The sequence below is a fragment of the Poecilia mexicana genome, unplaced genomic scaffold (genome assembly GCF_051168715.1).
Source record: "Poecilia mexicana isolate PSO_F unplaced genomic scaffold, ASM5116871v1 scaffold_4, whole genome shotgun sequence".
Classification (NCBI taxonomy): domain Eukaryota; kingdom Metazoa; phylum Chordata; class Actinopteri; order Cyprinodontiformes; family Poeciliidae; genus Poecilia; species Poecilia mexicana.
The window spans coordinates 17,054,589-17,068,642 of record NW_028263373.1 but is presented as its reverse complement, the minus strand read 5'-3'; the positions used below and the strand labels follow the sequence as shown (position 1 = coordinate 17,068,642).

Below are 14,054 nucleotides of genomic sequence, written 5' to 3'. Positions count from 1 at the left end.
AATATGAATGTTGTATTTGTCAAAGTTTTCTTTTATGTGAATGCTCCTTGAGGCAGCTTTGTAAAAATAACTTGTAATGTCTACAAAGACAGTTTGTTTATTCTCTCTCAGACAAAAGAATCTAGTTGAGAAACAGTAAACTATATTTTTTATTGGCTGTCTAATGTGATGTATGTCTAATGTTCCTCTGTGTGGTTGAGCAGATCCTTGAGATGGAAGTTTAACTTCCCAAAACGAGAAATGAGAAAAACACAACTTAACCTTTCCTTAGAACTTGAGGTTTTCCGCAACTCAAAACTTGCAAACAGACACCACTTTGTTGCTTAGACCCTGATGCTTCACTTTGAACGGTGAGTATCTTAATTAGGGCTGTGATATGGATGTGGTGGAGACAAGGCTATTCATCTAGGACCCTGGTGACCATGAGGCAGTGAGGGGGAGAATGGGTGTAGTTGGGTAGTGGCATTAAAACGATGGCTCAAGAAGGAAGAAGCGACTGGAGGGAATCAATAATCACCACCTGGGTCAATGGGATGGCTAAAAGCATGAAGTGTCAATGGGTATTTAGTTCGGAGTAATAAATCACCCTTGCAAAAAACCAATGCAGCCAAGTGTTTGTGGGCGTGTGTATAAATTTGGCTGCGTTTGTTTAATGCGTGCCTGCCTCCCTGAGCTCATTCTTGTTCTGTGTGGATGTTTGATTGTATACGAAGCTAGATGTGCACGTTTAGAGAGCGATCCTCTTCCCTAAGACATGCACCAATGGACAAATGCTCTAAGTGCCTGCTTACCAAGCATGAATAAATTAGGCAGGTTCTGTGAAAAGGCCCAAGATTCTTGGCATTGACTCTCATCAAGATGAATTGTGCAAAATTGGCAATCCACTGTATAGTTTTTGTGTCCTTCCCAATCAAGGCTTTGAGTTTTACTGTCAGATGACACTGAACAACACGCAAGTAATGTAGAATGCCAATTCTTGAAGCCATTATGGAGCTTGGGAATTATATTTTGGAATGTTTTGCAAAGACAAGCTGTTGATATAAACAGAATAGTGTTGTGCATATACCTATAAATACTCACGAAGAATTATTTTGTATTACTCAAAGATGAGGATAGCAATATTTCTGGAGTGTTTCTAATATGCTACTGCTTACAAGTTGCTGTTATGACTTTTGTTCATCAAAAATATGCTGAAAATCACTTACAAAGCCCAATAAGCACATCCATGCAAAGGTAATTGAATTAATTGTAACTGCTACTTTTTTAAATACCCACTAGCTATGAAGTAGGAGTATTATGCACATCTCTTTTAAGATTCACAATATTAAATCCTTAGAACTCTATGGGAATGTAAAACCTTTTTAATTTTGCTTGTTTTATTTTAATGCATAACTCTCCTGGCTGAATATTGTCACAATGATATAGTTGCTTTAACAACTCCTGGCAACAACTGTTTTATTGTTTTTATTTATATATTTTTTTTACATTTTTTTTCCTGTCTACACCAAATCACTACTGGAAAAACATCGGAAAGTATTAATAGAGAGCAAGATTGGACTGAGAAAGATGAGAAAGATGAGATTAGTGCTGTAACTGATTATCCAAAGAAATTCAAAAGCAATATGTTGCTTATAAGTGTGGTGTTTTGTGTTAATGCAATACATACTTTAAAAATTGTCTGGCTCATTCATGAGTCTAGAACTCGACTGTATCTTTGTGATTGAGTTTTTTTTTTTTTATGTTTTCCCTTTTTGATCCCATGATTATGCAAATTTTTTTATTATGATTTTAATTCTATAAAAGTTGTTTTCATGGGATTTATGTACATTATCACAAGAATCCTCAAGACACTCGATGTGCTTTGTGAAAAAAGCAGTTACACATTCATAATTGATAATCAGTTATTACAAGCAGTGAGGAGCGAAGGGATTTATGGTTGTTTTGGACATAAGAGCTTAGTGTGACTCACAGATAATAACAATGTTCTGCAAGACCGAACAGTTTAATGCACTTTGGGTTTTATTGACTAAAGATGCTCTTTTACATGTTGACTGTTGCAGTAATATTTACTTAAATGGCTCCCCTTTTTCTTTTATTAGATATTACAAATAATCTCACCTTTAGTCCGTAATTGTAGAAGAAATGAGCTTATTTACCATCTCTTGAAATGTAAAATGCATTCTAAAAGATTTTATGAAAGCTTTATAGAATGTTTTCATTAGGCATTGACCATTATATAATATCAAGTTACACCAACATTTTGAGAAGCTACAATTTTAAAAACAGCTAAAATTATTTTTCATAAAAAAGGGGGTATCTAAACTGAGGGTAGAGGGCCTTCTCCAGCCTTTGGAAGGGTTCCTGTGGCCCCCAAGGACAAGTTAAAAATGAAAAAAAAAAAAACACACACATTGTAATTAACTGAAAACCTGTTGTTTACTAAAACAGATTTTTAAAACAGTTTTAGGATGTTGGATAGATTTTAAAATGTGCTCTTTGCAAACAGCCTCTTTGCATGCAGCCTCTTTGTGCAATTACTACCTTAAGAATAGTCATTACAATTCACAAGCCAACTTGGAATAATGGTTGCGAAAAAGCCCTGTGGGTACTGCTTCAAATCTGACAAGCTTGCAAAAGTGGAAATCCCCCTTTATCTTCCATGTAGCTTTTGGACAAGCCTACACACAATAAACGATGGCTGCAATGATTGGAAATTAACTAAGAAAATACACAAAGACAAAGAAGGGTCATGAAGTTGCAAACATTGGACACAAAAGTGTATCACACACTATCACACAGCGGTAAAGCAGGGTACATGGCGTGACTGGAAAATACTAATTCTGAAGACAGGGACAGAAATGAAACAATTTAATAAGAAGCATGCACAATCTGTTCCTAGAAATGAGTTATGTGAAGATGAGTAAAGCATGCTTCTTCTGTGGTTATATTTTTTTGGCTTTATTTCTATGTTGCTTCCTGTCACTTGAAGTAACACAGAGATGTTCTCATTTAGTTTTTTTTTCCTCTCTATCTTTTAAGTTTGATTTTATCCTCTCTGCCAGTGTATTACTTCCTCTGACATGCGTGTCCCCCATCAGAAAGGTCATGTGACAAAACGATTAAATACATGCAATCCACTGTCCATTATTACAGATGGATGGAAAGAAGGACAATTGGATTGATGCTTGATTTTTTTTTTTTAAATAGCAAACTAAAGAAAAGCAGAAAAGTAGACAGATAGTAGTAGTTCTGTCAGTTTCCTGATAAATAATAAAAGAAAACGTCAAAGGAGAATATTTCTTCTATCTTTTGGCTGAAGATTTGTGGTATAGGCGATACAAAATATGTCACTGTGTGCTTATCTATTGAAAAGAATGAACTGATGAAATTATATTGAAATAGATTGCTTTTATCATGCCTTTTATCAGAAGTAGAAGGATGTGGAAAGATGGAAGTAGGAGAAAAAGGAAAAAAAAGGGGGAAGTAGAAAGGTCATGACAGGCCGAGAGGGGATTTGGCCCCTGATTGCTTACAGCTGAGGTGGCTAATGTGTCTGCCTTCATCAGCTGCTAAGTAGCAGAAAGACAAAAAGGCAGAAGGAGCGTGGACTGCTAAGAACAGCTAAGGAAGGATCTCAGTGCCAGTATTGTTAGGGAGACAATAAAATAGATATTGGGTCCACCTTTGAAAACACAAGCTGCAGAGGACTGCATAAAAGTAAGAGGAGGAGCGTTGGCAACCTTTGAAGGAAAGCTGAGGAGAGGTCAAGATTTTATGCTCCTGCTTGGCTCTTTGTGAACACCACATGGGAATGCAAGAATAGGCTGTCGCTGGCATTTTGTGTGTGAGGTAAATGTTGAAGTGGGGATGTGCATCGGTTAAAACTAAACATATTTCAGCATTCAAAGAATTACCCAATGGCCAACTTTTCAGGTGCCTTAAGAGAAATTACTGAGGAAAAAAAAGAACATGTGAGACTGGGCAGCAAATATTTTTCCTAATCATTAAAAGCATATCCCGATGAAGATTATTAAGACAACTTTATGAGTCATTTTAAGTTGATGTACAGCTGACCTAAGCATTTTCCAACTCGTGGGCCTATTCGCTTTCTTGGATGTCTTCTTGATTGCATAAAAAATTGACATCAAATGGGTTTTGAAATTAAGCTAAAAGTTTCCAATGAAAAACATATTTTATATTAACAGTCATATCTTTCCTTTTCTTATTTCAGAAGCTACAACAGAGACATATCTAAATTTTGCAGGACTCTTGCCATCAAGGCCTGGAGTTGGACATCTGTTCTCTACAGTGATTAATAGCCATTTACACTCAGCTCACGCTTAAAAAAAATAAATAGTGATAGAGCCTGACTATTTATTTTACTTTATTGTACGTTTACACAAAGGTTGTACTTAGTTCTCATGAATTAGTACTTGATTTTAAAAAAAACAACAACATACAATTATAAACAAGACTTCTATAATAATTTACGCTAAGTACCTATAACATTTATCCTTAAAGATTATTAAAATTATACCTATATTTTATTATTGAATACATACTTGTAAACAAATTGTGTTTGCCCAAAGCTTGGCCCTAAACAGCTGTCGCTATCATGCCCACACCACCCTCTGGTCCCAGGAGTGAAGAGATTGATGATCCAAACTTACCCCGGTCTCAGGGTGTGCAGTCCACGCTAACTCCGTCGTGGCCCACTTTGTGTCCATCAGTGTCTCTGTAAATTGGAGGAAGAAAGAAGGCATTTAGGTCAGACAGAGAAGAAGAGAATAGGTCAATAGAACTTTCAATGGTTTTACAACAACGTCATAAAAATTGTATAAGAGTTTCAAGCAACAGATAAGAGGCTTTGACCGTCACCGTTCTCAGATAACTGCAAGAATAACTGAACAGTTGGATACATTTTCAGCACATTCAGTCCAATTAAACTAACGCAGAATATTGTGTGCTTTCCTGTATGTAGCAAGAACGAAGAGGGAGACAGAAATAGAAGTGTCTGATCAGCGAGGTATTGTGTAAAATCTTATTGTAGATTCTCATATGGCTAATTAGTCCCAATTAGACGGTTGTTTTAAACAAGGCGGCAAAACTCAAAGAGAAGTTGTTTTGGTTTCACACAGGGCACTTACACACATACACACACACTCACGCACGCACACACACACACACACACACACATACAGTAAGCAGCATGTTGTAAAACTCCTGCAATATACACAACCCAACAGAAGGCTTGAATGGAGCGAGAGGTAATAAAGTTTAGAGCCACAAAGAAGGAGATTGTGGGGGATCCAGAGGTCAGAAAGCTTCAATCACATATCACTTTGTGTCAATAACTGGGTGTGGACACACTTCAGGTTAAGCTCACTTTTTAACATCTATCTCTTGGCAAACTCAAATACACTCACACATACAAAGGACTAAACAAAATGGTGGACCTCTGTGGCAAATCCCTTCTTTTCCTGCTGACTTTCCACTCTCTAATTTTTACCGGCAACGAGCTACCAGCTTTGTTAGAAAAGGGAAGGGAGGCTATAAATGTCGGTTCTTTTACTACCTGACGCTCTAGGCACAGTGTGCAGCCACAGTTATTATCTCAACCGCCGCGCTGTTCTACATGATGGTAAAAGATGATGAAACAGCATGCAGAAAAAAGTGTGCTTGTGCTGTATCTGTTCATTTAAAAAAATGTAAGGTTCATTTCACTAATGAGGTTTCAAGGAAAAGGCCTGAAAAAAGTTTTTTTTTTAGCTGCAATCTTTCTCTTGATCTGGTTTTTCCTAATAATTTTACTTCACTTGGTGAGGTGATAGGGAATAAAACTCATGTTCAAAATCCATTTTCATGACTTTAAATGTTATGGTGACCAGAATAGGATGATTTTACACTTGGATCAGTAACAAAACACAAAAAAACCTATCATTTTCCCCAATGTCAGTCTTACAGGAACTACTCTTTAGTGTGGAAGTTATTACTGAGTGATGAAGACAGAGCTATTTTTAATCTTATTGGGGTTTTCGAAAAAGTCAAACGATGCATAAAATTTGTTAGAGGCCGCCACAAAGGGAGAGATGAGCAAACACTGAGTTGGTATACCGTGAATTTCCCATTTAAGGTTTGGTTGCATTTATTCTTTCAGGAAAATATACACAGAGATCATTGTTTACAGTTTGCAAAGGTATTGCAGTACTTATGGTAAATGAGAAAATAAAATCCTAAAGACGGTTTAAACTGTGAGCAATGTTGTTACTTTGTCATTATCTTGATGTAGTCTAAATAAAAATTGATCGATTCACAGACAGTCTGCTTGAGGCTCTTTCATAGTCTCAATAAATAAATTACTCTTTTTGTTCCAGTATTAAAGTAAGTTGGACACAAGTTATTTATTGTTAAATGGTCTTATGGAAATATAACTCACAACAGAAAAATCAGAGTGAGTAATAGTCTCTCTTAGGTGAGATAAAAAAGGTAAGTCAGATAAACTGCAATTAATTTGAGATTTGTTTTATTTACAGATGCGTTTGCTGCACAATGTGCAGTATTTCAGTGTCTTTGTAGATTTGAAATCCTTCAGAGTAAGCTCTGTAATCTTTGAATGTTTTTAAGAAAGCATTGGTTTGTTTTCTGGAACACTTTTATTATTAAAACATGTATCTGCATGTCAAAGTTGTACGAATTTGCTGATCAGAAATTGGATTCAAAATCTATAACTGATGCATTTCTGCTTGTAACCCAAATTTCTCCCATTTCACCATATATTTGCTATCACAATCGATGCACTTAGGAAGACTGGCTATGACAAACGCCGAGCTCCTGATGAATTATGGCTAACTCTTAAGAATGGCATGTTCCCCAGGGGGAAGAATTCTTGTAGACTTTTACCCCAGCACACAGAGTGACAGTGTGCCTGACATGCACAATACACTGATAGCATATATCATCCTCATGTTCAAGATTGTTCTGGAGAAAGTAAAACATCCTCGGTTGCAATCTCTTGTGATACTGACTTGTTCCCCCTGAGGAACATTGGTTGAGGGCTTTACTCTAAACCAGTTCAAGAACTGAAGAAATGCTTGAAGAACTGAACTTTTTTTGTTTTTGTTGATACTTTAAAATGTTAAGTGGACTAAATTTATAAAGCACCTCACACATCCAGCCAATTGCACTCACAAAAGCAGACACATTCATAAGCCCATACACAGATTGGTAGGTAACTTTGGGTTAAGGGCACATCGACAAGGCAGAAGGAAGCTGGGATCAAACCCACAACTTACAAGACAACTAGTCTATCCACTGAGGCACGGTTGCCCAATTAAAACACATAATGAAACTAATCTGCTGTTGCCTTCTCACCTAAATTACAGTTTACTAGTGTCTGTTTCTCAGAGACTGTCAGCAAATATTATGGCAAAACTTCCCCTGACTCACATTGTGACACTCTGTGATTTGAGGCTTATTACTGACAGATAAACAGGTATGCACGTTGGTGTGGTGAAAATGATATACCTTCTCTGCCTGGTCTTTATCATTACAACTAGGTCGCATGTATGCAAGTCTGGATGTTACTCGAGCTGACCTTGCAGAAAAAAAATGACAACACAGTGAAACCCAATGACTGACAGGGTTGCAACACCAGTGATGAGAATGAAAGAACAAGAACCGTGTGGCAGAAAGGCAGATTTGCAAAGCAAACAGATACGCTGCCCAGGCCTGTGGTCTGGGCAGTAGATCATTCTGGAGTGCAGGTGTTTTCTATAACCCCTCCTTTTTCGGTGCATGTGCATTGTTTCACCAAACTGGGATTGAGTCTATGTGTGCGTGCCTGGCTGGTTTTTTGTGCGTCAGTGGCAGAAGGTAATTATGTGCGTGTCTATTGGGAGCAAAGCCCCACATTGTGGTCAAAGTGGAGCATCAATCCTGAGTCAATGGGCCACAGTAAAAGCACAGAATGACCCCAATCTAACCTGTCGACCCCCCACCCCACACACACTCACACTCACGCACACTCGCCCTCTGTGTATGCACATCTGCATTTCTCATCTACTTAGCTGAAGCTTGTTAGCTGGTTAGAAAATATCGGGCAACACATGTATGTGTACTGCTATTATAAAAAGCGTTGGCAAAAGGCACCCGCAACATACCAAACAAGAAAAAAGTGCATTAAGCTCATGAACAAAGGAAGAGTTTTCAGCACCAAACTGACAGATTTATTCTATATAGAAGATAAAGCACAAGGATTCAGACTAAGAAAGATTAAAGAGGGAAAGGTGTCTTTCAAAGTAAACAATCTTTGAAAGCCTCTAAGAATGGACTGGAAGGTTGCCCAATGGGCCTGGATGAGGAGAAGAGAAATAGACGGTAAAGAAAACCAGAAGGGCAAGTTGGAGGAGAGAAAAAAAACAAAAGCTTTGTGAAACTAAAGAGAATAAGAGACTCTTCGATATAAAGAAATTTTTTTTTCTCTGTGTTTTATCTCTCTGTTTGAACTCTATTCTTCACAAGTATAAAACATGAGAAGGAGTGATTGTAGCTCAGGTTGTGAATAATGAGGCAAAGAGAGTAAATCAAGTGAATGAGCATGTAAACGTATCATGATAAACTGCACATAGAAAAAAGGAGTAAAATATGAGTGTCTTTAAGTTGGAATTTAGACCCTTTTTTACTGTATTTTCTGGAATATTGCACTGGAATATTGCAAGTCCTGATTTGAACTTGCAGTCAAATCAGAACTGTTCACTACTGGGAGATTAAAGTGAAAAAAGCAAAGATGCACAACGTATGTAATTTTTTTTTTACCACTGATATTAAAATTAGACTTCAACAATGGGTAGTTCTTTCAGTAGTAGTAATACTAGAAAACTGAGCTAAAGTGGTAAGGTCTCACACCCCACCTTGTTTTTTGTCCTTTATGTCTAAAACTAATTTTATGTGAGGAGCCTTTAATAGACCCCGCTGAGTTTACCTCCATGCCTCCTTAGCTGTGCCAGCTGGAGTTTTGGAAGCTCACATGTGAGGTGTACTGCAAGATTAATTTGTGATTTATGAATGCCAGCGGCAGCTCAGAGAGGAGCCTGTCTTTGCAGGTTTATGACAGGAGGGTTGTATGAAAGAGGCTATGAGGGTATTGAGGGAAGTACGTATGCCTTACACAAGACTGTTAAATATATTTAAGCCATATTCCCTTTTTGTCATCATTCCATGTAAAATATCAATCTACTTCATCGTTCTTTCATTTTTCCTTCCATTTAACAATCTCATACTTCTATTTGGACCAAATTCAGACCTTCCAGTCTGCTCAAGGATTGCCTTGACCATGAGGCCTGAGTGGCATAAATTTCACTATTTGGATGTGCCTGTTTTTAGGAGACTCAGCAGACTTTGGGATGCAGGCCAGACTTTCATGACCAGGACTGTACATATTTATCCTCTCATTCAGGGGGTGGGGGAAAAGGAGGGAGCAAACATACCACCAAAACATGAGCAGAAGAAGAAAAAACAACAATTATGCTTGCTTTTAAGAAATACAATTAAGGGGGCTGAGCAGTGGAGCAGTTGGTGGAACTGACATGCAGCAAGAATGTCCTGAATTCAAATCCTCTCCTGGGGTCTTTCTTTTTTCTTCTTTTTTTTTTTTTGCATGTTTTCTCTGGTCTGCATGGTTTCTCTCTGAGTACTCTAGCTTCCTCCCACAATTAAAAAAACATCACTCTTAAATCAATGTGTCTCTAAATTGTCCTGAGGTATAAGTGTGTATTTGTCTGGTTCAGTTTTTGGATATTTTTACCAAGAAACGGACACAAAACATGCGGGTGAGAAATTACTTTGTTCTTGGTTTCTAGTTCTTCTGTCTTCTTTTCGGCAGACGGTTTGCAAGCCAGCCTATTATGACCTTCCATAATTAAAGCAAGCAGATGTGTTTCAGCAATCCCTGACTGGTGTGTTTTTGTGGACACTAAGAAGTAAGTGGAGACCTCAGCTACTTCTCCTCAATTCCCCTCTCTTTTTCTTGCAATCCTCTGTGTCATCGCTCATGTTTTTTTTCGCAACACATTGATGGATGTGACATGCAGTGTACGGGGGACTGTTTTTCCAACCACCCATTGCTTACCAAGTCTTTTCAATTAGCAACTTACTGTTTGTGCAACCTGAGAACTGCTTTAGTAAAGTGTTATTTATAATAGAGGTCAAATGCACCTGGGATTACCTTAACAACTGGGGGGAAAATGGCAGAGACATTTGTTTTCTCAGCATGCTATGACTGTGTGAGAAAAATTGTAGTAGTACAAACAGGCTCGGGGAGATCATACACAAGCAAACAACTGCTTACACGCACACACACACACACACACACACACACACACACACACACACACACGCACGCACACAAACACACAAGCATGAAAAAACACAAACCCCTACAGACTAATCCCATAATGACAGGCCAGGCCTAATAACAGAGGAGGGCACTGAAGCATTCGTCCCTACGGCCGCATCCAACACACATATGCACGCACACACCCGTGCGGATGTGTGTGTGTGTGTACACACACTCACGCACACATCGCACAGAGTTACAAGCGCCTTAAAATATTTCTTTGTTCCAACAAGCAGGCTTCTCAAAAGGAAGAAAAAAAAGAGGGGCCAAAGGAGGAAAGCGGAAGAAGGGCTATTATTGAGAGACAGGCATGCATAGACTTTTTACAAGTCCTCTGGTCTCAAGGAGCAGACAGGTGAGGGGTTAAGCTTAGATCTCACCGTGACTGTTTGTGCTTTTTAGCATGCCAATTTTTGTTAGCGTGCTTCCGTCAGGTGACAGTTTAACGAAACCTTATGTTTCGACAACCACAAGGCACGCGTGAAATGCTTTAGTAAACAAGAAAATCTTGCCTAAATACTTCATCAATACTGTAAAGACCTGGGTGCAAAATAAATACAAAGCAAAAGCAGTATTTTGTGTGGAGCATCAAACCTCCTTCGAAAAATATAACTTGCAGAGTGCTAATAACTCCTTCCTCAAATCTCTTCCCCTGATGCTTTCCCCCACTTAATTATCGTCTCTCCACCTTTTCCCAAACTTGCTATTGTTGTGTTCCTCTACAGTCAAACAGCCCAAGCACATGGCAACCTGGCATGGGGTAGCCACTCCATTAAAATACTGCGCTGTCTGGTTTCCAAACACTCCAGCCTCTGTTTAGTCAGAGAAACAGTGAAATGTGTCAACACTGGGAGCGAGGACCCCACGCTCAACTTATTAGCACTATTAGCCTGATTGCTTTGTGGGCCATCTTTGTTGGCTCCACTTTTGTTACCCAAACTGAAGTGAAGCTCAGGCGGTGAAAAGAGGAAGACAGACACAGAAGAAAAGAGGGCAGGAGGAGAGATGCTATTCAAATTCAAATTGTCCAAGCAGTCTTTTTGCCTTTGTCCAAGGCCAGAGGGCGATGATTAGGAGAAGTCCCCTCCATTTTCAGGAAAGGCCTCTACTTCAACCCCCACCAAGCATACACACACATGCTTGCGCACACGCACACGGTAATTGGTGACTGCAACACGGACAAGCCAAGGAGTTGATTCCTCTGTGGAATTCCTGGGCAGACTTGCCTCCCATGACAATCCCTCCCTGTGAGCACACACATATGTTGACACACACTTCCTCAAGCTACCACTCACTGTCAGTCATCTCACAATGGCTGTCACACAAGACGTTTATCCTCCGTGTGTCTCTGTGTGCCAACAGTGTAACACCACAGATAATGGGTAAATAAGCTCCCGTTCCATCTCTTCTTTTCTCCCACTTCCCCCTTGATGAACCAGTGATGAAGTTTAATGAAATCAAGTTTTTGCCCTCTTCTATTTGTCACTGAGGGACATTACAGCTCTGGGTTTGCTTTTCCTCACTGCCAAAAGGTACATAAAGCCGAGTACTTTGCATGGATTTCAGACTGCATGGCTTTTTTGTGTTCCTGTTTAGCCCATCATGTCTCAAGAGGCAATTTCTGACAAACAGTTCTTACCAGTGACTCTGCGACTTTGTGATAAATACACACAAACAAGTTTTTGTTGTTTGTTTTTCTACAGATTATTAAGCTGAGCTTGTCGGAGCAGAGCAAAACTGTTTCAATACAAGAAGAAAGGGCTTCGTTCACAGCACGAAGGACATGAGCAATGAAACACGTCTCCGTGTGTGTGTGTGTGTGTGTGGGTGCGTGTGTGTGTGTGTGTACATGTGTGTTTAGCTTCTGCAGCTTTCAAAGGCAGATCATTTCTCTTTTAGTTCCTGCTATTGGAATGGGTCACTTTGTTTTTATTTTGTCGTTTTTAACATCCCTTTCTTCTTCTTTATCTTCTTTCTGCCTGGTTCTCTTTCTCTCATCTCCTTCTCTCTCTTTTCCCCTATCCTCCCATCGCTTCCACCCTCCTAATTACAACCCACAGAGGATCTGACACACAGGTAGCCCTGAGGGCAGCTGTCTAAAGAACCAGGTGTGCGTCTGTGTGAGGGAGCCTAAGTGCGTCAGCATGTTTGTGCCTGAATTTGTCCATTCATCAGTAAATGTACCTTTTGTTTTAAATTTGCTTCTTTCTCATCAGTATGATGGTAGAGATAAGCTAAGGTAGAAGTGAATGGTCTACGTTTAAAAAAAAAAAAAAAAAAAAATCTGCACATTACTGAAAACAGTGTTTTGCCATGTCTTGTTTTTATTCATTAAGTGCCCCTAACGGGAGGTGGAAACATTTTTTTTTTGTGGGGGGGGGGGAAACAATCTGACTCTGTCTATAGAATAGTTTGTGATAAGTTTTTTCATAAGTCTGCCCTGGATTCACATTAAATATCATTAGATCTGTTTTGACAATAAATCATCTTTACTTTCTGAGACTACAAAAAAAAAATTGCTGTAAAACTTTAGCTACATTAAAATTAAAAAGAAGATAACCATGAGCATGGAAAAAAAATCCTCTGTCATTCACTTCTTCATCTTACTTTACATAACGGGTTTATCAAAAACAGAGTGAAACAGTGCTCTAGATGAAGAAATAAAATATAAAATGGTTCATAATGATGATGATGTGCTTTTTAACACAGAATGAACCTCAAGGTTTTCAATTTTGGAAGTCTCTGGATATCCAGTCCACAAGTACACACCACAAACAAGAGTTTTTTTTTTTTTTTTCAAATCAACCAAATCCAACAACTTTAAAAAAAAAAAATTACCAGAAACACTGATTGTGTTTGGACGAGAAGTGCAAACAAAGAAAAACAGTATATCAAAATTTGCAACATAATGTGGACCAGAGCCTCATCATTCAGGCACACAACCACCACAGCAGTTGCCACAGTGGAAAATAAGCATCAGTCTGTTTTCAACAATTGATTGCTGGAAGAACAATCCAGAGGTAGTCGTTTCCTCATCTAAAACTCGAATTACACATGTAAGTGTAAGTTCTAGGCATTTTTCAAGTTTATGTCACATCTTGCAAATAAATAAATAAATAAATACCACTATTAGTTAAATTCAGTCTTATTCATATGTTTACAAAAGCAGGCATATGTCCAGACATGCTTTGGGAATGTGCAGAAAAATACAGATATGGGAATGCACGCAGACGGCTGAAATCAACAAACACTCCCTTCTGAAAGGGCCTGCACAATGTTTACTTGTCAGCCAGACAACATTTTCTTTACAGTTGTTCACCTGTAAGATAAAGACTTCACTACTTGTCCTCAGATAAAGATTTTTAAATGTTGCAACAGAAAGAACCTTTTTCTTTTCAGTGCTGTGAAAGCTGCACTTCACATGCAGTGCGAGGGGAATGTGGCCATCGATTTGTCTTTCCGATGATGTGTTTCACAACTGGGTGGCAAGGACAGTCGACCTCTCTTCCCTCTTTCATCCATTTATCAATTTATCTTTTGTCAGACATGTCCCAGCGTGTGATTTACTGGGTTTTTAGTAATTCCAAAGTTTTGAGAAAAAAACCTGAGTATTAATGACTGTGAAATGTTGTCCGTTTGCTCTGGCATGTAATTAGAAAGG

The 14,054-nt window shown here is 38.7% G+C and overlaps 1 protein-coding gene across 4 annotated transcripts in view; it reads right to left on the bottom strand.

The window, feature by feature from the left end:
* ephb3b (eph receptor B3b) overlaps positions 1 to 14,054 on the bottom strand; it is a 65,789-nt gene that overhangs the window by 28,554 nt on the left and 23,181 nt on the right. For all 4 annotated transcript variants that reach the window (XM_014974771.2, XM_088005027.1, XM_088005028.1 and 1 more), the window contains exon 2: positions 4,671 to 4,735. In XM_014974771.2, the coding sequence (XP_014830257.1) occupies positions 4,671 to 4,735 (65 nt within the window). The remainder of the gene's footprint in view (positions 1 to 4,670; positions 4,736 to 14,054) is intronic.